Source organism: Rhinolophus ferrumequinum, chromosome 3 (genome assembly GCF_004115265.2).
Source record: "Rhinolophus ferrumequinum isolate MPI-CBG mRhiFer1 chromosome 3, mRhiFer1_v1.p, whole genome shotgun sequence".
Classification (NCBI taxonomy): domain Eukaryota; kingdom Metazoa; phylum Chordata; class Mammalia; order Chiroptera; family Rhinolophidae; genus Rhinolophus; species Rhinolophus ferrumequinum.
The window spans coordinates 78,672,632-78,699,803 of record NC_046286.1 but is presented as its reverse complement, the minus strand read 5'-3'; the positions used below and the strand labels follow the sequence as shown (position 1 = coordinate 78,699,803).

At 35.7% G+C, this 27,172-nt stretch overlaps 1 protein-coding gene across 26 annotated transcripts in view; it reads right to left on the bottom strand.

Annotated features, from left to right (window-relative positions):
* The window catches only part of AKAP7 (A-kinase anchoring protein 7), a 117,482-nt gene that overhangs the window by 63,172 nt on the left and 27,138 nt on the right, over window positions 1-27,172 (bottom strand). For all 26 annotated transcript variants that reach the window (XR_004422653.1, XR_004422652.1, XM_033102509.1 and 23 more), the window contains exons 5-6: window positions 22,503-22,663; window positions 10,173-10,285 (exon numbers count right to left, since the gene is read on the bottom strand). Coding sequence is in view for 24 of the 26 variants with exons in the window: in XM_033102509.1 (XP_032958400.1) it covers window positions 10,173-10,285; window positions 22,503-22,663 (274 nt within the window). In the remaining 2 variants the exon portion in view is untranslated. The remainder of the gene's footprint in view (window positions 1-10,172; window positions 10,286-22,502; window positions 22,664-27,172) is intronic.

Sequence of the window (27,172 nt, the reverse complement as noted above, 5' to 3'; positions counted from 1 at the left end):
CTGCTAGAGCTATATGTTTTTAATCTCCTTCTCCCTATACAAGCACTTTAAGAGAGGCTGAATGCTCACTGGTGGCATCACGTGAAAGGAAAGCAGTCACAGACGAAGGTGATATACAGCTTCTAACAACTCAGGCCACTCCACAAAAGCCACCCAGACAATAGGCTGTATTGCTTTGTGGACCTGGAGTTTCTTTCCAGGAGGTGCTGGCATCAAACAAAACAAAGGAAGAGCATGGCTTCAGTCCACAAACATTTAGTTCATTCATACTGACTAATGACATACGAACTAGAGAAGTAACAGGTCAATGGTACCCAACAGGTTCTCTAGGTTGCAGGCTCACTGGAACACTCACAATACAGCCTACTCCCATATAAGCTCATTCTTTGTCTACTCAGCAAAAACCTCCATTACCCCTCAAGCCTTCTAGGGTATGACAGGACAGGTCATATGCAGTTTGGTCATATAATGTATTATTATGTTGGCATGTGGCTTTTCTCATCACGAGGAAACAAAGGAAGAGTCTTATAACTAAGGCTTCCAGGAATGTTTTCTATACAGCTCAATCTCAGCTGGACTTTTAACTCTCCTTGATCAAACTTCAGTGTGTTCTTGGCTCACAGTCTTCTGGTCACTCACATGTAAACAAACCACAGCCTATTCCTCCCCATCACATGTGTTTTCCTAACATTTTGCTCTTTGGAGCAAATAATGACAAATAATTTTGGAGCAAATAATGTTCTCGTGAATTCATCAACTTAACCATTTATTTCTATAAACTAAAGAATTTATGTTCTATAAACACAAAATATCCCTCAACCTCAACATTTCTCACCCAATATGATCTATACACTTACAACTTAATCTGTTTTCCTCCTTCCGTGCAGTATCTTCCCTTCTAATCAAAACTTTCCAACATTAAGCAATGCCAGCTAGCCACTGGCATAAAAAAGTCTCAGGATCGCAGCCATGAAATAGGACAATGAAGTTGTTCTGCAGAAGATCATTCAGAAATAAGCTCACAGAAAAATCCTTAGAAACCATTTTAGCTTGTCCTATAACACTGACCTATATACTGCTACATACTTACATTGTGGTTGAATGAGTTCTGCTTTTTTTAGCATAGAGGTCAGAAATATGGAGCCATTTACCTAAATTGGTCAGCTTATCTACAGACAGACACAATCATCCATAGCCCCAGATACAATCCAAATGAGAGTTAAACACCTAGGTATTGTAAAAGGGACTGCACATTGGCGAAAGAGTGTAGGTTCATCTGTACACTAATTCTAGCCTTGGAATGTTAAGCAAGAAAGACCTAGGGAGCTTCTGTAGCTCATCCCGCTCCCATTCATCTAGTAGCTGCTTAATTTCCCACTTTCATATGCACAAATTCCTTGACTCTCCCCCCTTCAACACTCTTCCTTCCTCTCCCTCCCACTCCCCATCTCAACAGAACACCTTGCTTCACCTATCTCGTCTTCTTCAATTGCCCAGACATATTCCCTGCACACCACTTAGGACAGAAGGCCCTACCTAAGAGAGAAAGGTGTCCCTCCCAATAAGGGGCTGTCACAAGAACTGAGCGAGGAAGTGGGAGAGCAATAATGACACTGAGATTTACATTAACTGTGGTACAGGTTAGGAAATGGATCAAGGAAGAAAGGTGCTCAGGAACACAAGCCCTTTCCCTTATTCTGTTATCCATTCCCTGGATAACACTAAACAATGGTAATCTTACTTATTTAGTATTTTCGATATATGGAAATAACAACAGCATGAAGGTGAAATATGTATTAGAAACCTAAGTGAAGTCACTAGGTATAAACAGAGCTCTTTGACCCACAATAGATGACATACTTGACTAACAGCACCTAGAATATCTCAGAAGAAATTTTAATTCAATCTCACAGCAGATTTCATAGAATTTTTATTTAAACAAAAAGATTAAAAAAAGATGTGATGTGTTTTATTTACTGAATTTTAAATAAGAAAAATCCAAGGAGAATTCCATACTATATAGCCTGAGATCTAAGGGTACCTGGTAATATAAAAGACTCAAAACAACTAAAAATTATGAGTAATTAAGTAATTTGGCATTGAAAGAGTCAGGAATAGATTACTAAAATAATTTGCTTTGTCTTGTAACAAGGATATATATATATATTTTAAGTTTTTTTATTTTTGGGGGGTGGAGACAGTGTGTTTTTCCAGGGCCCATCAGCTCCAAGTCATTATCCTTCAATCTAGTGGTGGCGGGCACAGGTCAGCTCCAAGTCCAGTTGCCATTTTCAATCTTTAGTTGCAGGAGGCGCAGCCCACCATCCCGTGCAGGAATTGAGCAAACTTAAAGCTCACGCTCTAACCAACTGAGCCATCCGGCTGCCCAGGATATTTTTTTAAGACAAACTTTTGTCTGGAATAATAAAGGTTCACGGATACCAAGGGCGTCTAAAGTGCTTTCTTTTCGGTACCAGGTGTAGGAAGTGGCAGCCTTCCAGACTGCTCTGCTCAAGGCTTCCTCCTCTTTTGCTAGTGATGGACTATTCTTAATAATATGGGCCCCAGAAAAAGCTGGCTTGCTCTGCCTCTCAATCACCAGCCACGAGTTCCTTCATTGTATCTGGAGGTACTCCCCCCCGCTTCTGGAAGTAGTGCTTCCTGTGATTCATCTCCTCTGGTCCCCCTTTCACACTTTCTGTGCCTTCGTACAGTGTAGTGGAGCCCTCGCTATCTGGGCATGAAAATTTGCTGATGATTTCTGAGATCTGTCACCAACAGGCCTGCTCCTCACTCTACAGTCTTCCCCACCCTAAAGTAAATTTTCATGCAAGTCCTGCTGGTCCCAGCTGCTTCTGGACATGCTTGCACATAATTTGGTACAGATTTTTCTATCTCCTAGTTTCACTGACAGTGAGGTTTGTGATATTTTCCCCATTGTCTTTATTGCTCTGTAAGATTTCCAGGAGAAGAGGTAGAAAAATACAGATTTAAATTGCCACCATCTATCTTCTTATCAGTACTCAAAGACCTTTTCTTTCTGTTATTCTCCTTCCATGCATACAAGAAAGCCAATCTGAGTCTAAAAAAAAAATGTTCCATGTGAAGCCAAATTAGCCTATTTGGTCAAAATGCTTACCTGGTAGACATTTCAGAAGAGCATAGGAGTCAAGAGTCATTAAGACCAAGCTCCTCCTTTCACTATAAGTAAACAGAGGTTAAGAGAGGTTATGAGATTTGCCCAGGACTAAACAACAGAGCTAAAACAAGAAACTTATGCTTCAAATTTATTACAGAGACTCCTTTGAGAAAGAATAATCTAGTACTCCTGAGTTTTGAAATGGTTTAAAGGCCTATTATCAAGTGAGTGGCAGCCGAATTACACCAAGCTAGTTAACAAATTCCTAAGAAAATGTGCTGATAGACACATAAGAATACATAATGATAGTAGGTGAGGAAAGATGATAGCAGAGGGTCCTGGCCTGGGAAGGAGGCAGAAGGCTGGGATTCAGCCAACTGAACTTCATTACCATCTTGGTCCTGTATATTCAATCACAAAACAATTCAGGGACTGGGTTTTCCCCTTAATTGTACCATCAGAACAGAATTTTATCCACACCCTCTCCTTTTCTACTTTCCATTACTACTCCTGTTGATGACTGCCCTATAACCTCTTCTCTACTTCCACTCAACTTCACCATATGGTCCAATTACCAACCACCCTCCATCCTTGCTTTGTGCATATCAAACTCTGCACTCAAAACCAGTTCAAGGGACAACTAGCTAACAGTTTCACAGAAGATCATTTCTTTCATTCCAAACTTCTCTCATTGTCTGACTCTGATAAACTGCTGCAAGGAAGCACCAATTAATAAACTATGGCTTTGATAGTTTAAGTGTTACATTAGCAATTTGAAAGTCATAAATCAAGAAAGATGTCTAAGAAGCCTAGGAAATAACTTATGCATTAAAAACAACCGATCTCTCCATGAAAAGACCACATTTATTTCTTGAGGAATCTAGATCTGCATTAAGACACTTGTTTGATTTGAAAATGGTCTTCTTCCGCCACCAAGTGTTAGCATACACTTCTAACCAAGCAGTTTCTGCAATGTTTAAATTACAGAAATACAAGGTCACTCAAAGAGAAAAATAAATCGAAAAGAATGAACCATGAGAAGCATGTAGCTGAATAAGTAGCAGGCTAATCATGTGAAACAAATATATTATATGGAAACTATACAACTAACTTGAATTTTAGACACTACTTCAGAGACATAGTAATTTAATAAGATTTTCTGAGGCATTCATTTGATGAAATAAGAAAAACTACAACTTTGAAAACATAGTGATAATCAAAATAGCTCTAAAATACACAACTACCTTCCATATTCTCTTATGTGATATACCCCGCTGGAATTTTACAAAACTGAAAATATGCAAAACTAACACATTGACTAAATGCCTTGTGGTGTCAGAAAAGTATGCAATTGCCAAGATAAATCTTATGTTTCCCAGAATCTGAGTTCAAAAACTCAGTACTCAAGTTTGGGACCAGAATACGCTGTAGCAGAGAAAGTCCCCTATCAGGAAATTTGAAGGAGAGTTCCTGTATTTTCAAAATTCTAAACACAATCTATAGAAACTTTTGGTTACCCCACCAGGCTATTGGTTACTTCTACTGAATTGTATGACCTGCAAGTAGGTGCCTACAAGTAGATGGTACCCCAGAAGCCCAGGGACTCCTGCAGCCAACACTGCACACTATTGGGAAATCCTCACACGAGATGTTTGTGACCATCCCAGTGGTGGGGAAAATTCATCCCCTGCACCAGACAGCTGTTCACATCTTTTATGTCAATGAGATGTTTTACCTTCACGAACAGACCAATTATAACTCCAACTTTGATTCTTTTTTTATTTTTTATGTCCACATGGGTAACAGTTTTTTAGGTCACTAAAAAAACGACACATTATATGGTGAAAAAAATCAACTGAAGTACTATTACAGAATAACTGTACTATTACAGAATAACTGATTATAGCTGCTGTAAATAATAATGAATGGATCATCTCTCTTAGTATCTCATAATTTGCCTACGATGATCTAGAGCACTCCTCTACCCAGAACACTCTTTTACCAATAATTACCATGTCTACCCACAAGTATCTTAGGAGTACACCAGTATCTACTCAATACAAAAAAATGACACAGAGAACCTTCTAGCAGCTTATATCAAAATAAAAGGAATACACCACCAGGCACCAACCCTCAAATCAGAACATCATATCGGGAGACGTCATTAGCTCTTTCCTGAACACTTGCACTTTTCACCACCTATCCATACCACAAACTCAAGGAACTCTCCTCACGATAGTAGAAAACCTTCATGTTTCCTACATCTAGTGGCTTTTCCTCACTCAGGAACTGTCATGGGACAGCTAATTTGCCCATCACCACTACATTGCAAGTTCAGCCCACCAAGGCTCCACTATTCCTCAGCACCTCAGAAAACCCCAACTCAACCAAGGCACGAATCCTGATGTGTGGGGATTTACTACACACATCTGTGCTGAGAGGCATCAAGGTCAGCTCTAGTCACTGATCTACCAGAAAAATTCATGAGCGAAATCATTAAGGTCAGCTTCATTCACTGATCTGCCCGTAAAGGGAACCCTCTGTTTATGTCCAAAATACACGGAAGTACATTAAGGTGTGTTCAAGGAAACTATTTTTATACTTTAAATATAATATACAGTCATGTCTAACTATCACACTGTTTTGTACAGCTGAAACTAATTAAAAAATACAAAAAAAAATAAAAAACAATAAATCAAGATCTGATTTGCAGAAACAAAACAAAATAATAATATACAGTCTGCATTTTATTTCCCTTTTCATGCTATTATGCAGTACTTATAAGTACCTATTTTAATAGTTTCTTACATCATTGATATGGTTTACCATAATTGACTCAAACATTCCCCTATCGTTATGGAAGTTATCTCTAATTTTTTCCTATTATAGATAATAGTTTAGTAAACATCTTTATAAATAAAGAATTTCTTCTTTTAAATAATTATGGAAGTGATGGATGTGCTAACTACCTTTATTGTGTTAATCATTTTGTAATATATACACATACACCTTAAACTTATACAATGTTATATGTCAATTATATCTTAATAAAAATTACATATATAGGATAATCTCAGCAACATGGACTTCTTCAAGAATATGAATTTTTAATGTTTTTTATGGGAATTGTTTAATTACAGGTCAAAGAGCTTACCAATTTGTAAGCCACAATTCATAATCGTCTATGGTCCTTCTTCCTCAAGTTCATCCTAACAAATGTTCCTCTCATACACTGTGGCTGTAAGTATAGACGGGCACTATTGTTGTAAAACATAATTTGCAGTGTTTTTAAAAAGTTAAAATGTATAGTACCCTTTGACCTTAGAATGCCACTTCAAGGAATTGGGTTTTTGAAATACTGGTCTATCTACCCAAAGAAAAATGAACAAGGGTGTTCACTTTAGTATTGTTTGTGGTAGCAAAGAAACAAATCAACATAAATATTCATTAAAGGGAAAATAAATTATGATCAATCAAAATAATATACAGTTGACCCATGAACAATGCAGGAGTGAAGGATACTGACCTCCTACCTCTTGCACAATGGAAAATATCTGCATATAACTCTGACTCCCCAAAAACTTAACTACTAATATCCCACTGTTGACTGGACACTTTACTGATAACAAAAACAGTTGATTAATACATATTTTGTATGTTATATGTATCACATACTATATCCTTATAATACATTAAGCTAGAGAAAATGCAATGTTATTAAGAAAATCATGTCATTAGGAAAACACATTTGCAGTATTTTTTGAAAAAAATCTGTGTATAAGTGGACCCGTGCAGTTCAAACCTGTGTTGTTCAAGCATCAACTGTACATGTATTTCTGTTTTAAAGAAATTCCATGCATGTATATGTCCCTATATATATGTGCAGTGTACAGGAAGAGTCAGGAGGATATACTAGCAGTGGTAACCTACAGAGAGAGAAATCATATTGGAAAAAAGGGATGGCAGGATGGCAATGAGAAAAGAAAAATTATCTTTCACTCTATGGTTTGTATGTATTTGGATTGTTAACAGTGAGTATATATATTCACCTAATAGTTTCATACTTAAAACAACATTTAAAGTGAAAAGAAAAAGTACTTGAAATGAGCCAAACTTCCTAATATTGGAGTAAAAAAAAAAATTCCTATTATTTCACACACCTTTCTCTCTCTCCTTTTATTTCATTAGCAATCTTCACGCACCTTTCTCTCATCTCATTTCATTATCAATCTAAATAAACAAATAACACCGAATGCTAGGGATACATTCCATTCCTGACTTTATCAGTGACCACTCCCTTATAAATGAGTGGACCGGAATAAAAACCCAGAAGACAATTAGTGCTGAGAGAACAGATAGTTGGAAATGTAAAAAAGTTAAGACCAAAGAGCCATGTATTTTCAAATAATCTGCATTCCAAATGACAAAGCATAATAAAAACCCATTGCTACATATGCCTCCCTTTCATATTGATCTTAACTTTTACAGTGAAACCAACGATTTGCTGCATAAAGAAAATGCTGGATATCGACTTAAGCCTGCAGGTCCTCAAATAACATATTTTCATTACAATGTTGATGAGATGCCACAGGAACTTTACTCATGCTTGTATCAGTCATCCTGTGGGAAAATTGGTTTCATTACATCGCTTAAGTTGTAAGCACCTACAGACACGTGGGACTTCTGTACTACTCTGCAGATCCTCTGATCAGAATCAGCTGTGGCACTACTGCACCGCAAAAGCCAAGGTTTTTAAGTCCATCCAACTCCAGCTCTGACGTTAGAGAGTGGACATCCGCAGCTTCACCAAGCACCCCAGGTGACTCATGAATCCCAAAGTTTAAGATCTACTTCCTTAAGCATTCAAAAACACTGAACAGCATAGTAGTACAGAAACTGAGTTATTCCATAAATTCTAAAACAATGATAATTCTTGCTTGGCTTTCTGAAAAGCAGAATGGTCATAATTTATTTTCTAAAGATTAAGCATTCTAATCTTAAAAGAAAAGTACAGGGGTGGCCAGTTAGCTCAGTTGGTTAGAACACAGTATTCTTAACAACAAGGTTGCCGGCTCGATCCCCACATGGGCCACTGTGAGCTGTGCCCTCCTTAAAAAAAATAATGAAAACACATTTTTTAAAAAAATTAAAAATTTTTAAAATGGTACAGTCTGATTTAGCTTATACTCCATCCAAGGAGGCACTGTTTTGATCACAACTAAGCCCAGCATTCAGTCTCTGGCACATAGTAGGCACTCAAAGATTTGCTGAATTAATATGCTTTGGACCACGGAGCTCCTCACATACAGAAATTAATTTTGATAAAGGGGACGTGGCAGGTGGAAGGGAAAAACATGAGACTGGGAATGAGGTAAGATGGATTCTACACAGGGCTCTGCGCTGAGGAGAATGTGACCTCATTTCTGCCATTTAACCTTTCTTAGTCTCATATCCGTTTCTGTAAAGTAAGAGAGCAGAATCTGTGCCATTAACTACTGCCAAGGAATCATTTAAATTCAGTCTGAAATATCCAAATTGAGATTCTAGAGTAGTTTAAATATTCCTTTTTATAATAAACGTCCTTGGGTGCTCTAATTACAATGTTAATATTGTAAAGAAAAAGAAACATATGGAAATGTGGATTATTACCTTCACCACTGATTTGTCAATTCTGTGATGAAGTTTGAAACCACTGGGAGGAGGACAATCCATTTGAAAGCAAAACAAGAAAGATAACAAGTGAAAACGTAAACTGTCAGTCTACAAATTTTGCCAGTTGTTAACATTCCAATTTTCAAAATCTATTATTTACACAAGTTATTTTTACTTAAATATTCTGGAGTGGCACATGATATGTATAGTTATTGTTGGATTAGGGGCATAGTTATAACAAAAACATGCAAGATCTGCTTTCCTCAAAAATATTTACAGTATCTCAAGATATTTACAATAGTTTGTAGAAAACTCAGAAGCACAGGATGGCCAATCACTCCAAAACATGTTTTAAGGGACCAAAAAGACTATCTAAGCACAGAGACATTAAATACAAAATGTGCCAAATTTAGAAAGATCTACTTACTAATAAACCTGACCTTCACTTACAGAACTGCAAATCAGTCTTAACTGCAGCCAAGGGCCGTGGAGAGCAGGAGCGAATGCTTATCTGCATGCCCAGCTCTCAGACTCCGGTCTATCAGAGCAGGTCAGCAGGTGTCTGAACTTGCATGAGAAACTCCCTAGGCTGAAATGGGAAAAACAGTGAAGGGTGCCCTTAAGATTCCAAGAGAAATGCTCATGAATCCAGAAGAAAGTCAAAAGTTATTCCAACGTCTGAGAAAGGAAGGGGTGGCCTGGGAAGGCAGAAAGTCATCCTGAGACAGGGGAAGTCAAGAGACATGTCCTTTGGCTTGTGTCCCTGTTGACCATCCTCAGGGAGAAGCATTTTTAAGTACAGGGGTCCCCTCAGTTACCCTCTTTCCCAGTCCCAGGTAAACTTGCTCCAAGCCCTCAATGGAAACAATCACTGAAAGAGTAACGTAGTCTTTTGGAAACCTTGAAAGAGCTATGTAAAGGGGGTTAAAAAGCTTGTTCCACCTTGAACAACCCAGTTGCCGTGAGCAGCACCAGTGTACACTGGCCAGGGGAAGAATCTTGGAGAGCGGCAGGCTGCAAACAACCAAAAGCAAAGAAAGCAGCAAAAAAACAAAACAAAACAAAAAAACAAACCCTGGCACCACCTCATGGCTCTTGGAAGAATGAAGCATATGTGGTAACAGATGAAGCAACAGTAAGTGTTGGTCAGCGTATACAGCTAATAACCAGAGTGGCAAAGGATGGAAGAGGTGGAACAGTCTCCATGGAGGCTTGTGAGCCAACCCAGCATCCTTGGGAATTGGAACCAAACTGACTTGGAATCCTGAAAACTATAGTGGTGGGGTGTCAAAAACCACTACAAATGACATTCGTGCCCCTTACGGTGCTCAAGGCTGATATAGCTGGTAAAACACGGCTTACAATAAAAATGTCCACTCACCTTCTTCCTGAGCCATGGTGCTTTGGACAATTTCATGAAGGTCAAATGAGGCTTAAAACTTCTGCTCTCTCCTGCCAAGATGCCTTTTTCTTGAAATGTCCTTTTTGCTGCCTCTGAAGAAAATAAAAAGAAACACAAACGCATGTCTGTCTTTATAAAAATGGCTATTCAAAAACAACATATGACCTTATAATGAAGATTAGTTTATATACCTGTTTGAGTTTTTTTTTTTTAAAGAGACAGAAAACACAATGTGCATGACAACAAACATATTTATGACAGTTAAATCTGCAGTGATTTCATACTTTGGGTAAAGCACACAAAAGCAACAATCTGAAAACACTTAATAGATGAAACCATTGCTGATAAGATGATGACTTTCATTGAATATACCAGTGGTATCCACATGCATATTTAAAAAACTAGCTTAGGTGGAATCCTTCATATCTAAAATTTTTGTTTCTGACCAAAATGGAGTAACAGGAGTCAGATTTGCCCTCCCATCTGAAGCAACCCACAAAAGGACAAAACACATGAAACAATGGTTTGCAAGACACTGTACACCAAGGTATGAAGGTCAGTAAACCCTGAGAGATGAGAAACAAATGAGTTGAGCCCTTTGATTGCCCAGCTTACATGCTCGAGTCTAGGCCTCTGTGCAAGGAGGAGAAACACAGATGGAGCCCAGTCACCTGACTGGGTTCATGAAAAAGAGCTGAAAGTAGGAGAGACAAAGATATCTGGAGCTCACAATACTACAGAAGTGAGACCTGCACAGAGAAAGATCGGCAGAGTCCCCCTTGAGTATACAGCTGAGCACAGACCAGCACATAATGTGATGCATGTCCTAAAAAACCCTTTGCTGCAAGCTGCTGCCACCAAATGATTGTTCTTCTGTCTTCTATGGTAATAAAGAAGGTTCAGCAATAGACCATTCAAGTGCCAAGAAAACACTGGTTCTCAGTTGCAAGCAACAGATGACAACTTTGGCCGAGTTGAGCAGGAAAAGAATCTACATAAGAACATTGGGAAAACTGGAGCACCAGGCTGGAAAGCTGTGAAGTCCAGGAGGTGTCCAAAGTCACGGAGGAGAACAGGTCCAGTGACACCCCTACATCGTGCAGCTGGCACCACTGAAACCGTGCACAGCATGTACAGGGCTAGAACGGCTGCGACCTGCCTTAGACTGGTGATAGTTGCCACTGATGATACAACCTGTCCCGAGAATGGAGTTGGCACAGTTCTCTTTTTGTTCAAGTTACTAGCTTCTGATTCAAAGTCTGGGCCGAAGCAAGACCATGTTCCTAGCTCCAAGAATCTGTGAAAGAATGTATCTTACATGTGTTATGGTGAGGAAGAGCTTAGATATTGGGCAGCCAAGAGAGAAAGACAAGAGTCCAGCATACACGTTTTAAAACAACAAGAGTGCATTCATAACAATTAGTTGTAATTAACTTATCAACTTTTAGCTCATATAAAGTACAAATAGGTATACCTTTTCTTAACTACCCTGTCATAACCCAGCTTTGGCCCTCTCTATTTTGGCATATTTCTCAACTGTTTTAAATAGATCTAGAGTTAAAATATTAGGCTGACTCATACGAAACTGTCATTTTTATAAGTCAAAAACAAACACTGGCAATGTCTGATGGTTTAACATATAGCATGGTGAACTAATTTAGGAAGTTCCTAACATCTGAGTGAAGGTAGATTAGGGCATATTTTCTAAGTCTTTAAGTATTTGAGGAATTATCACATAGACAAGAGCCTGACAGAAATTTAGCAACATGTTCATACGAACCCAGAAAACAGAAATAGTATGAAAGTATGAAAGCAAAAATTTATTTGCTCACTTATTTACTGAGCACTTCTCATATGTGTCAGGCACATTATCTGCTAAAGACAGCAAACATGTCCCTGCTTTCATGAATCTTGTCATCCTCTGGGACAGAATTCAGCCCAATAAACAGAAGGACTTAATGTTCAGAATTACCAAAAAATACAAGAGCTATAAGGAAAGGAGTTAACAGAAACTAAAATAATAGGCATTTGTATTGTTCATTGCTATATTCATTAGTTTTTACATATTATTTTATTTTATATAACAATTTTTATTATCAACTGAGTCTAAAGAAACATTTTCAAATTTACTGGTTTCAGTTACATCAAATTTTCACCCAAGAGTTTTTATTATACACTGAGCCCAAAATCATTGATGATGAATATATATTCACAATACTATTTTAAATAATATGTGTTACAAAGTACATTTAATTTTTATTAATGTGTTTTTCTAGTACAATATATTTTCCAGGTGCACAGAAGTAGGGAAAAAGAAAATACCACCTTCTTTTTGAAAAGTATTTCTTAGTACTGATTTTATATTTCTAGTAACAGTACAATCTATTGCTTAGCCAGAGTACTGGGTAATGGTTATAGAAATATCATTCTTGAGATAAGAAGAGTTTTTGTAAACAAAACCACGTCATTTTTCATCTATGTTAATTTATGTTCTGGAAGAGAAGCTTATGAATAATTTAAGAGATTGTTCAATTCTTCCTAGTATCCTAGACATTCCTTCAAGCACTAAATAGAAAATCACACAGCAAATATATCAGATATCCTTCAAAAGTCAGCTAAGAATGGTTTCTAAATAATATAATTTACCTTACAGCTAAAGATGCAAGTTGTCTGAAGAACAATCTCTTACAATATATTTTAAGTACTAGAAGACTTTGCTATACAAAAGAACACTGAAATAAATAAATTAATAAAGAAACAATACTTTTTTTATCCTACCAATTTTATATGGGGGTTTTTTTGTGGGTTTTTTTGTTTTGTTTTGTTTTGTTTGCATCTATTCAACAAATATTTATTGAGCATGCTAGGTGCTGGGAAGTTTTATGTTTTTTAAGTTTTATATATATATTTATTTTCATATAGGAGATTCTGTTCAGGTGAACTCTTTAAAACATGTAATAAAAATATATACCTAAAATGTGAAGAAATTGCTAAAATTTGTCTCAAAGTAAACTGCAACAGATAATAAAATCATGTATTTTTAAACATGTATACTTTCTTGCAAAGCAAATATTTTTTTCTCCTTTTTTCCCTTTTGCCATTTCTCCCTTTTTCTAAAATTGACAAGGATCTTTATATGATAGCATGATGCATAGCTTGAGAATAATCATAAAGAGGTTTATTTTTTATTGAGGTATTCAAAGTGGCTGTAAATTAGATGGTCCTAATATATTCTTAAATTTATATATTCTAGTTCAGCATATGGATGGAATGGAAATAATAAGTTATACTCTAGCTTCAAAAAGGCTGATTTGTGATTAAACAATACACCATACAACAGGAGGTGATAACTTCTTTCTGTGCTTTCCAGTTGGGAGATGCTTTCTAATACCACTGTAAGCTATAATAACATTATGTCAAATATAATATGAAAAATCTCAATAAAATTTTAGAATCACTTTTCAGCCATCTATAACTATAAAGAAATAAAAACCATACAACTGTTTTTGTCATTTCTATGTTATTACTATATAAAGGATTCTTATTTCCATATGCGGCTTAAACTATTTCATTTTAAATGGTTTTAGTAAGTCATTTGAATTATTTTGTTTCAACAAAAAAGGCTGGCATAATGTTGAAACCAACTCCAATTTAGAATTTTTATACTCATTTTAAACAGATATTTCCAATTGATTGCTGTGTAAAACTGGTCATAGAACTTTAAAGTCTTTCACTCTTAAAAGCAAGTCTTTAAAATTACATCTTGAGGCCAGAGGAATCACATTCATTCCAGTGCAGTTGAGAAAAAGAACCAGACTGAGTATTCTAACATTGGCCCAGTTCTCCTATTATTCAGCTTGTGTCCTTGGACAGGTCATTTAACCTTGACTGTAAAAGTGATGAGGCCATAAGTGATCTCTCAGGTCCCTTTTCTTATCCTAAAAAACAGCTGATTCAAGTTCCAATACATCATCCACAGAGGATTCTAGACACCAGGACTGGATTTTATTCTGATGCAAAGATTTAGACAAGAATATAAATGAGGAAATGGAGACTACCTAAGGTTTAATGTTCTTTCAATTAAAATCTTATGCTTATATCTATATTTTTTTCATTCGTTTATATTATCTGTTGAAAAATATTTATTGAACCTCTGTTATGTAGCAAGCTTTGGGAACACAAAAATGAAAAATCCCCTCAAAGAGCTTTTACTCTAGTTAAGAAAAATAGATTTCTAAACAACCAAATGCAATGTAGTTTTACAATAGATATCCACCTATATGGGAGATTAGAGAAGAAAATGGTGATTTCTATCTTGAAGATCAGAAAAGCCTTTATTTTGGAAGTCAAACCAGATGAGTCTTATAAGAGATCAGTGATACAATCTGAAAAAGAAATTAAGCAAACAAGTCCATTTACAATAGTACCAAAAATTATGAAATACTGAGGAATAACCTTAAACAAGGAAGGGAAAAACTTATAAATTGAAAACTATAAAGTGGTGCTGAAAAAAACTAAAGAAGTCACAAATATTATAAATGGAAAGACATCTCATGTTCATGGACTGGAAGACTTGATACTGCTAAGATGTCAATACTACCCAAAATGATATACAGATTTAATGCAATCCCTATCAATATTCCAACGGTGTTTTTGGCAGAAATAGAAAAATCATCCTAAAAGTCATTTGGAATCTCAAGTGACCCCAAATAGCCAAAAACTCTTGATAGAAAAAACAAAGTTGGAAGTCTCACATTTCCTGGTTTCAAAATTCACTACAAAGCTACAGTAATCAAAACAGTGTGGTGCTGGCATAAAGACTAACATATAGACCAATGAAACAGAATAAAGAGCCAGAAATAAACTCTCATGTATACGGTCAAATGGTTTTTGACAAGGGTGCCAAGACCATTCCATGAGGAAAGTACAACCTTTTCAACAAATAATGTTGGTAAAACTGGATATCCACAGGCAAAAGGATTACTTTATATCATACACAAAATTAGCTCAAAATGGATCAAAGAGTAAACTAAACATAAGAGCTAAAACTATAAAACTCATAGAAGAAAACATAACTTCATGACATTGGATTTGACAATGATTTCTTGGATATGACACCAAAAGTATAGGCAACAAAAGTAAAAGTAAATAAACTGACTAAATTTAAAAAACTTCTGGAAAAGTTAAAATTAAAACTTTAAAAAGTTAAAAATTAAAGCTGGAAGAAAAGAAATACCTTCTATTTAAATGAATGACATTATAAGTTCTGAATGTTTTCAAATGCACCATTTACCATAAGATTATTGACGATTAGTACAATATTCATAAATATTAAGCTAATAAACTGCATTCAAATATTTTTAAATATACAAAATTCACAAATCCTTTAAAAAAGAAACAAAATTGTGCATCAAGGGGCATAAGCAATTGAATGGAAAGCAAACAGAATGGAACATAATACTTGTAAATCATATATCTAATAAGAAGTTAATATCCAGAGTATATAAAGAATTCCTACAACTCAAAAATTAAAGTTAAAAAAAAAAACCTGATTAAAAAATGAGCAAAGGACTCAGACATTTCTCCAAAGATGACATAAAAATGGCCAAAAAGCACAGGAAAAGTTGCTCAACATCACTAATCATTAGGGAAATCCAAATCAAAACCACAATAAGATATTACTTCATCTCTATTAGAATGCCTACTATCAAAAAAGAACGAAAGAAAAGAAAAAGAAAATACCCAGTGCTGGCCAGGATGTAGAGAAATTGGAACACTTTTCTACTGTAGTTGGGAATGTCAATGGTACAGCCACTATGGAAAACAGTATGGCAGTTCCTAAAAAAACTAAAAATAAAACACCATATCATACAGCAATTCCACTTCTAGGTATATTCCCAAAAGAGCTGAAAGTCAGGACTCGAAGAGATATTTGTATACCTATGTTCACAGCAACAGTATTCACAATAACTAGAAAGTGAAAATAGCATAAGTGTCCATCAATGGATGAATGAATAAACAAAGGGTGGTATATACATACAGTGAAATATTATTCAGTCTTTAAAAAGGAAGGAAATACTGAGACACGCTACTTGGTTGAAACTTGAGGATATTATACTAAGCAAAATAAGCCAATCACAAAAAGACTTGGTGTTTGCACTTAGATGAGGTATTTACAGTAGTGCAATTACTAGGGACAGAAAGTAGAATGGTGGTTGTCAGGAGTTCAGCGGAGGGGGGAGTGGAGAATTGTTTAATGACTAGAGTTTCAGTTTTGCAAGATGACAAAGTTTCTGGAGATTAGTTACACAACAATGTGAATATACAACACTACTGAACTGTACACTTAAAAATGGGTACAATGGTAAATTTTGTTATATGTATTTTGCTACAATTCAAAATAAAGTTTAAAAAAAAGATCAGTGACTGCTCTTCGCTCATGTGAGGACTACAATGGTATTCAATGAGAAGGCAATAATGTGAGCTAAGTCATGACTATGTGAAATGGCACAGTGCATCAGGGACCCTGCAAGTAGTTTCACACATCCAGCAACACCAGAAATAAGCTAAGTAGATAGGTAAGAGGCAAAGAGCTCAGCATCTTCAATGTCATAGTAAGAATAGATTTTGTCCTATCTCCGACAGAGAATAATAAAATCTTTTAAGAGGGAGCATAAAAATGATTCGTTTTCTGCATTAGAAAAATACTCTGGAAGCACAGGGACAGATTGGACAAAGGAGACGACTGCAATAGTGGAGATGAGATGAAAAGAGCTGGAACGGAAGCACAGCAACAGGGATAGAAAGAAGGTAATGAATGGGAGGGGCGTTTAAGACAGAAAATTTACAGTTTTTGATGACAGAATATCTAAAATGAGTGAAGGTGAGCTCTAGGATGGCACCTAGATTTCTGGCTTACATTTCTGTTAGAATAATGAAGAGCTTCATCAAGATAGTAAATACAAAAGCAGAAACAAGGTTAAGTAGTAGAGAGTAAGGTTCAGAATCCTGAAAATACAAACACATAAGAAATAAAGAGATAAGCCTTTAAATCAAACTGAGAAGATATATTATGAAAAATGTAAAAAAAAAAAAAAAAAAAAAAAAAGAACCAAGAAAGTGGTGTCTCAGTAGCCCAGAGGAGAATTTAAACAAAGGAGTGCTCAGCCATATGAATAAATTTAAAGCATCCATTAGATCTAGAAATCAGAAAGCCATCAGTGGCCTGTGATGCAGGATGGTAGGCGAGTAAGTTGTAACCTACGGTTGCAGGTTAAAGAAAGGAAGGTAAGCACAGGTAAAGAATTGGAGACAAATGATACAAGCTACTGTTTTAAAGATTGTGGCTAGGAAGGGAAGGAGAAGTACAACGCAGAAACTAGGGGAAGATTCAAGATCAAGGAACAATACGGTGTTTCCTTGCTATTAATATTTCTTAGGCTCTTTTACTTTGTGGCTTATTTGTTTGGGGAAAGGAAAGGTGTTATCAAGTTAACCAAGTTGGGGGAAATGAGATGAAGAAGAGAAAAGGTTGAAAATAGAGAAGTATAGGAGATGAAACAACTGGTAGAGCAAGGTCATCAGAGCAAGAACACAGCTGAAGAGATGAGTCGTAAGTAGATAAAAGACACTCCTTTTCCTAAAACTATATGGGATTTTTAAAGGCAAATGCAGTAGCAGACAGGTTTCCTTAGTACAGGGAATTGACTGAAGCAGGTCGCAGCCTCAGTCTTCTCTGTTGAGGGAGGGGCAGAGGTTAAGGGAACTCTGGACCAGCGGCTGGCACGGTGTTGGGGAGGGGACAAGAGAAAGAACAAGCAGGAGCAGAGCGATGCTGAGCAGGATGCTGCTGACTCTGGGGAACATACGCTTGCAGGAGAGTGACCTACGTGACTATGGTTTCTTCATTTTCTCATTCATTTCATAAACACTTATTAACACTTTTAATGTGTCACATGTTAGAGAAGGTACTAGGTAAACAGCGGTCAACACAGCAGTCACGGTCCTTTCCCTCAATTTATAAAAAGGACAGTCAAACAAATAGACCATTATGTAATTACAACCTGTGATAAGACCTGTGAAGGAAACACACTGGGTACAATCGTAAAGAACTTACTGAAACGGATACTCTCTTTACAGGGGACAAGAGACAGGGCAAGACCCGCTGAGATGGTGACATTTGAGAGCTAGAGAATAAAAAGGTCCAAAGAGAGGGTCTCTTCAGGCATTCACAAAAGTTCTATGGCACGAAAGAATGTGTTGAGTTCCAGTACTTGAAAGGAGACAGTGTAACTGGAGCATAGTGGGCAAGGAGAGAGAACATGGTAAGACAGGAGATGCAGGCAAGAGACCAGAACATGAACGATCTCATGGGCCATACCAAGGAATCTGGACTTGATTTTGCCCAGGAGTTGGGGCAAAAAAGCAAATGACTGAAATGATCTACCATCAGCAGGTCGTGCAACGGAAGCTCTGATGGTCCCCAATGGTGCAGGGCTGTGATTCAGACATCTTTAGAGAGGAAAGCTGGTCTCTGCTTAGTTCTAAATGAAGTGTGGCTAAGGTGCTCTGATGTCCCTGAAGACTGCCTAGTCCAGGCCATTAAGGGGAACGGTCAGCAGGCTACTGGAATGCCCACCTGCCTTTGGTAGTTAGAAGTCCAAGACTTCATGTAGTCAGAGAGCAGCCTAGAAAAGCCCGAGATACCACCAACCAGATTCCCCACAAGGAGCAGAAAACACAGGGCATATTCTCTCCATTGTTTGGGGGAGATGACAGTCAAAATAAGAGAAAGTGTAACGTTCAAATGAATACCCAAAAACCTTTTATTTTTACTTTTATGAGATAAATGAACTTGGAATCTTTTATTATGCTCACCAAGCACACATTTTTCATTAAAAAAAAAAAAACGTGCAAGGACTATTATCATTCCAGTAGCCTAAATTTTTAGCAATCTCTCAATCTAATATACTTAACACCATTTTGCTAAAGAAACAATGAATGAAATCACACCTTCATATCTATGCAAAAGCTTTTCAGTGCAATTTCATCATTGTAAAATGTGGAGAAATGCCATGTAAATGCATCATTTTCAACATCTTCTTAGCTCTATGAGCTACTGGGTAAACTACGAAAGGAGAAGGTGCTGTTTTATTCTGGAAAAACAAGATCACTCAAGGTCAAAATAAGAAGCAGAGACACAGGACCGCTAACGTCATCCACCATCCCCGCTGCCTCCAGCAGCTACCACCATAAACCTACATGTACATGGTGTACAAACATGAGCTTGGTCTCTTCCCGCCAGCATCTACCAAAAATAAGTTAGTAGCAGCATATCTGGATGCATAATCCAAGTACTGATGTTGTAAAAGCTTATCAATTCAGACTCTATTAGTTCAACAGGTATAATAATTTTCTTCAATTTTACACATTAAAAATTCTAAATTACTCATTATCCTGCAAATTTGCAGTAATAATTTGAAATATTAGTGTCTAAAATTCAGTCTTTTCCTCAAAACAACTATGTAGTATTTTAAGACTTTGTTTCTTTTAACTTGTAAATTTTAAAACTATGAAAATTAGGCAAATCAGACTATTCATGAATTACAATTTTCAACTATTTTTCAAGTTAGTTTTACTTCATAATATGTACTTAAACTTAACTTCTTTATTAATACTTTAATAGTCCAATTTATTTCATTTAAAAATTATCCTACTTTCCATTAAGTCAAACTAGCTCTGCCTTCATTATTTTGAATAAATAAGATTTTAATATTCCTGTATCGGTTATATATATATACATAGTTTGTTACAAAGTTTTGTACCCTGGTCAATGGAATATATTCTTCTAAAAGTTGGACTATATCATTTGAATAAATAATTTATAAAATAAGACACAAAATCAAATATTACATTATTTTAGTGATACTGTTAAATAAAAGCAATACTAATCCTGAAACATTCTTTTAAAACTAAATCTAATGAAGTAAAATACTGACAAAAATTCTGTCACTGAACATTCTAACTACGTGAACACTATACAAAGGGAGGTTCCAACTAGACTTCAATGAGAATTTTCCATATACATATTCAAATATTTAGAGTTCTTATAAAAGTCTATAAAAACTATAATCAAAAGCAACAGTCCAATATACACAAAAAAGATTAAAAGCAAGTATAAGAAACAGTGATTATAGGAGGGGGACAGAGTGCTGTTCTATCTCTATTTTCCATTTTTTGGTACTGTTTTGTTTAAATTTTTGGAAAAGCATATATGTTTTACAGCAACAGTCTCTGGCATCAAAACAAGAATTACAGGGGCAATGGCCTTTTCTAAATGACAGACCAGCACCCTTGGGTTCATAGTCATACTAAAGCTGGAGAGATTTCACATTCCTCGGCACACAATGGATCTTTTATCTATATTGGAAACTGCCTTTGAGATTATTTGCTAAGAATGGATGGAATTTTAACGTTGAAAGCACTAATTTGATTATTTAAAAGAGCAATGAATAAATGACTAATTAAAAATGTTTCTTGAATTCAGAGATATTTAAATTGTAAAAGAAAAGACCTACTCTAGGAGCAGCCGTGTGCCTCAGTTGGTTGGAGCGTGAGCTCTCAACAACAAGGTTGCTGGTTCAATTCCCCCATGGGATTGTGGGCTGCGCCCCCTGCAACTAAAGACGAAAATGGCAACTGGACTTGGAGCTGAGCTGGGCCCTCCACAACTAGATTGAAGGACAACGACTTGGAGCTGATGGGCCCTGGAGAAACACACTGTTCCCCAATATTCCCCAATAAAATTTAAAAAATAATAATAAAATAAAATGAGGAATAAAATAGTTTTTTTAAAAAATAGACCTACATCTAACATTTTCTCCAGCAGTCAGAAAAAACAAATTGAGTTTGTTAACGGGCCATCAGCGCCCAAATGCATTGCCACCAAAATTATTAGAGTTGCCTTCTCCTTGGCCAACTAATGATTTTAAGTCCTACTTGATTCATAAATATTGTTTAATTGTTTGCATGTTTGTTTGTTTATATAGGTTTTGCTCCACAAAAGAAAAACTTAACCAACAATGAAAAGAAACCTGATCCTCATGCCCCTCTTACCCCAAAAAAGAAGTGCATTTTTGGATGGGCAAATATAAAACTGCATAAAAACAGTATAATATTAAGTAAAAGAGAGTATGTCTCAAAAGATCACATACAACAGCTATCCTTTTTATAAGGTTAACTACAAATTAAAAACACATCTACTTTGAGAGAATACAAGGAAATGAACACTGACTTCAGGATGATGGCTAGCTTAAATGAAGGAAGGCTAGAGATGGGATCAATGCAAAGGACAATATGGCTAGATCACTACCAAGGTCCTAGCTTTCATTTTGGGTAATGGATTCCCAGGTGATTGTGGTATTAATTTAAGATAGATAAATAGATAGATAGATAGATAGATAGATAGATAGATAGATAGATGATAGATAGATAGATAGATAGATAGATATAGATATGTGAGAGAGAGAGAGAGGAAGGGAGACCAAGCATGGACCAATGATAAGAGTGTTATGAACCAAGTACTACTGAACCTGAAATGAGATGACATAAAATGACTTCACGTGACATGAAAGAAAATGAAAGCAAAACTGGTTTACAGTTTGCAGACTAACACCCAACCTGTGATCTCTGGATCAACTCAAACGTCACTCATCCAGGTTGTGCAATTTTTTGCTTCTACTTCCCTAACACTTTAAGTTGTGCTGCCCAAAGGAACGTGTCTCCAATGGATGTGAGACCTTGTACCATCATCAATGGACCTTCTGCTTCAAGAGTAGTACCTACACAGAAGGGGGAAAAAAGTAGCACAGAGGAAAATGCTACTGACTCAACTGACATCTACTGACTGTGAAATAGGGCTGACAGTCCCCACAGCCTCTGAACGGGCAACTGGTGATTCTTATTCATCCATTGAATGTTTATTAAATGCCAACTGCATGTCAAATGTCACATTAACGCTAAGATCCTTCAGACTTACAATTAGGACAGTCCTCACAAATACTTAAGCCAACCCCATCCCTTCCAGACAGCCCAGAATCAACATATTCCTCAGAAGAATCAAGATAACTTTTCAGGCCTTTTCTTTAGCTATTTACCTACACAAGCAAATGCCGAAGCAGCTCACTTATAAAGTGAGGTTCACTGGCTTCCCAAAGTTAAGAGATGTCAAATCTCTATTACAAAAATTGGGGGAAAATTTGCTCTTCAACAGATGAAATTTCACATAAGTGTGTTGCTGTTTGTTTTTACCTGCTATCTCCAAAAGTGGGTTTGTGTGATCTCCTTCTGCCAGCTTCACAAATCCAACCTGATTTTCAAAAGTGTCAATCCCTTGAAAGGGCAAAGTCAAATATTTTCCTTGCAGGATTTCTTCTATGCATGGCTTTAATTCCAAAAGAGCATCAATACCACTGGCAAGAGAGAATATATTTTTCAGTAACACATTAAGTAATAAAACATTTAAAAAGCAAACAAGAAATAAAGTAATCAGCTTTAGAAAGATAAAATTTTGATATTTGTACTAATTATTTTAAAGCATAAAACACTTTCAAAATCTAATCTATATGATTAAAATAAAACTAATATTAATTTTTAAACAAAAACTATGGGAGAACTGAATTAAATCTTTACCTAATTATAATTTATATTGTATTAAAGACATGAAAGAAGATATTATTTCATACTTCACCAAGTTTTTAACAAAGGAAAAACTGCATGGACATTTCAAAAAAAAAAAAAATACTGAAAATATAGTCCAAAAAAAACCTGATACCTACAAGAGCATACATTAAATTATGTGGAAAGCTCTAGATTCTTGTTAAAAGTACTAATACTTATACAGTACTTTTTATTTGTGAGGCACTCTACTAAAACTTAGTATACATTATCTCTTAAAATATAAGTCTCTATAATAAGATGATTTACTATACTTGGATTCAATAAAAATACAAGTTTATATCTGCCAACCGCAACTACGTTTGTTGCAAGTTTGTTGTATCTGTTTAGCCTAAGTCATTACAGGGCTATTCTGTTTCAAGTTCTTCATGTGTCTTTATAAAAACAAATGTTTACTCTATTAATGAATTAGACATTACTAGGTTTGGAATATTTTATAAATTAGGATCAGTTATTTCCATCTTAAAGAAGCTTTTGGTACAGGTACTTTATTATGAGAAAAAAAATTAAATCTCACTAGAGGGCAGCAATTACTCAAAAAAGAAATAAGGTTTTTTTTGTGTGTGTGTGTGTGTGTTTTTTTTTTTTTTTTTACATTATGGAAAGGGATTTAAAAAAACTTTCTGGTGAGCCACCATTAAATTAAATTATCTTGATCAGTGATTTGTTGACCAGTAATTACATGTCAAATGTGTGAAATTTAGGTATTTTTCTACATCTTTCATATCTTCAAATTAGTTTTCATATAAAGTTTTTAATGAATCATCATATATGGCTTCCATACTGAGACTCAATTCTGTGTGATAACATAACGTCCAACACTTAAAATAGTTCTGGAAATGCCAATGCTCATTATACCTCCAAATTCAAAAACCTAAATCCAATCTTTCCTAACTGTATTTATGTTCATCCAAAAAGACAGTGTACACATTCCTACTGTATCACTGTCCTTCACTGTGTGCTATGAGTTAAAGCTTGTAAAAACACACCAGCCACTTCTGGCTCATCTATCATAAATCAGGGAAATTCAAAATACTGATTTTAAAAGTAACTATATACTAAAGTAAGCCATGATAAATGTTAGGGCTTTTCAGAGAAAGTGAATTCTGTATCCCATTTTTCTTTAAAGAAATAGGGATGATCTCAACTCAGTGCAGTTTTTCAGTTCTCTAGTAACGTAAATCAATAAATTTGTCCTAATGAGATGTCATCAATTACAGAGTGAGAAGGAGTCATAGTGTCTATGGTAAGTATCAGTAACTTTCAAATTCTTTTAAACAGAATATCTTTTTAAGAGCAGTTTATGAAAGGACTTTTTTTCCTCAGAAGCTGGAGCAGTACAAGAGAAAATAAAAAACTTGTGCTGCAGCACCACCTACTGGAAAACAAAAGAAAGTCCTCTTTTTATTAACCTACTAAATAGAGAAGTGACATTAAAAAAAAAAAGATTTCATTCCTATAAATGCCTACACAGAGACATAATCCATCAAATAGCATGACTAACCAAGGTACAAGGAAGCTCAGAAAGAAACTGAAAAATCTCCAGATTAATAAATTTAAAAGTATGGAAATATGTGATTTAAATGACAGAAATTCAAGATTACAATTCTGAAAAAACTCAACAAGATACAAGAAAACTCAGGTAGGCACTTTAATGAACCCAGAAATAAAATCAATAAACAAAAGAAGTACTTTGCCAGAGATTGAAACTTCAAAAAAAAAAGTAGAAATTCTGGTGCTGAAGAACTCAATAAAAGAGATGAAAAATGAACTAGTGAGCTTAGAAAATAGAGCTCATCAGATGGAACAAAGAATTAGTGATATCAAAGACAGAAATCTAGAAATGATGTAGATGGAAAAAGAGAGAGACTTGAGAATTAAAAAAGAAAAGTGAAGGAACTCTACAAGAACTATCTAACTCCATCAGAAAGAGCAATACAAGAATGATGGGTATACCAGAAGGAGAAGAGAGGACAAAGGGAACAGAGAGATTATTGAAACAGGTAGTTGACAAGAACTTCCCAAAACCATGCAAAGAGCTGGATCCTCAAATCCAAGAAGCAAGCAGAACACCTAATTATCTCAATCTAAAAAGTCCTTCCCATGGTATAGTATATTAAAACTGTCAAAAATTAATGATAAAGAATTCTCAAAGCAGCCAGGGAAAAAAAGAACCTACAAAGGAAATCCCATTAGATTATCATCAGACTTTTAAATAGAAAGCCTATAAGCGAGGAGGGAGTGGAATCAAATATTCAAACTATTGAAAGAGAGAAATTACCGGCCATGAATAATATATGGAGCAAAGCTATCCTTTAGCATTATTCATGGTGGCCAAGACATGGAAATAACTGAAGTATCCTTTGATAGTTGATTGGATGAAGAAGATATTGTACATATAAAGAATGGAATGCTACTCAGCCATAAGAAAAGAGAAAATACTGCCATTTGCAACAACATGAATAGATCTTGAGACTATCACGCTAAATGAAATAAGTCAGATGGAAAAAGTCAAAAATCATGACTTCACTCATGTGTGGGCTATAAAACTGAAAGCAACAAGACAAATATACAAACAAAAACTGATAGACACAGAAAACAGTATGATGGTTACCAGAGGGAAATGGGCATGGAAAATGGTAGAAAAGGGTAAGGGGGTGAAATATACAGTGATAGAAGGAGATTTGACTTTGGGTGGTGAACACACAATGCAATATATAGATGTATAATAGAATTGTAGACTTGAAACCTATATAATATAATCAATGTCACTTCAATAAATTTAATAAAATTTTACATAAATAAATGATAGCAAGTAGCAGATCTGAAATTTGGATCCAAGTATTCTAACACCAGAGCCCTACCTTTGTCTTAGTCTACAAAAACAGAAATCAAATAGCTACAAATTTAGGAGTTAATTTTTAATGTGGATTTATTATTATGGGATTTAGTTCCAAAAGGAAGTAAACCTGCAACACACATCTGAACAGAGAGAAAGTTTATGAAACAATGTAAGTGAATTCAGATAAAACCATTATTTTTTTTTTAATTTGCATTAAAGTGTATCAACATTTTATGAAGTTTTGCAAATATTTGATGGAGGCATCATGTCTCTACCACCAAATTAAAGCACAACATAAAGTTATAAATTGAGAAATTCACTGGATAACTCTGGCAAAATAAATAAATAAATAAATAAATAAATAAATAAATAAATAAATAAATAAATAAATGTACCTAACTAAATAAAATCATTCCACCAAGTGGAAAAACAAACAGAAAAACAAAAAAAGACTTATTTATGGTAAAATGAGTAAGAAGTATACACATGGAGAAAATAGAATTCTGAAACTGGAATTCAGAGTCAAAGATTGTACTAATATTTGAAATTAAGGCAAGACAGCAATCCTCCAAGGAAGAAGGAATTCTGCTTCTAGACTGCCTTTGAACTTGAGATTGCAACATCAACACTTCCCTGAGTCCCCAGCCTGCCACATTAGATTGCCTTGTAGATTTCAGACTTGCCAGCCCCCACAATGACCTGACCTAATTTCTGAAAATAAATCTCTCATATAGACAAATATATAGATATAGATATATAGATATACACACAGAGATATAAAGATACCAATATATCTAGATATCCATCTAGATATACAGTCCTTTTGGTTCTGTTTCTCTGGAGAACCCTAATACACCATTCTAACATACACAGGGCACTCCTCTTCTCTCAGGCTTTCATCTTCTTGTGTCACATCTGCTTTGGCTTCTTTTCTTTTAAGAGCATCAGAATAGTTACTTTTTCTTCTGACCGGTGAAGTGAACAGCTACAGTGAGCCAAACCTCTGCCATTGCGCAGTGCACAAGACCTGCTCTTGGGTAGATCTAGTTGGGGTAGGTGGATCAGAAGACTGATGTCTAAAGACACGAGGTTCTACTCTTTAAAAGACATAACTACAAGAATCATAATATATATTTTGAGTTACTAATTTATTGTTTTCTCCCTTTTACTTTCCCTTTTCTTCATCCCCTTCCTAATTCAAGTCTTGTTCTTTATTCCCTCAGGAGACTATATTTCAGGGTAGAAAACAGAAGTAAACTTCAATCCATTCTGGCTTTGGTTTCCTGGAGAGCTTAAGCTTGAGCTTAATCCAGAGGGCTATGCAGAGGAAACACGAAAGGAGTGATGACACGTACAGAACATCCCAGAGAATTAGGGGCAGAGCAAGGTTTCTCCACTCCAG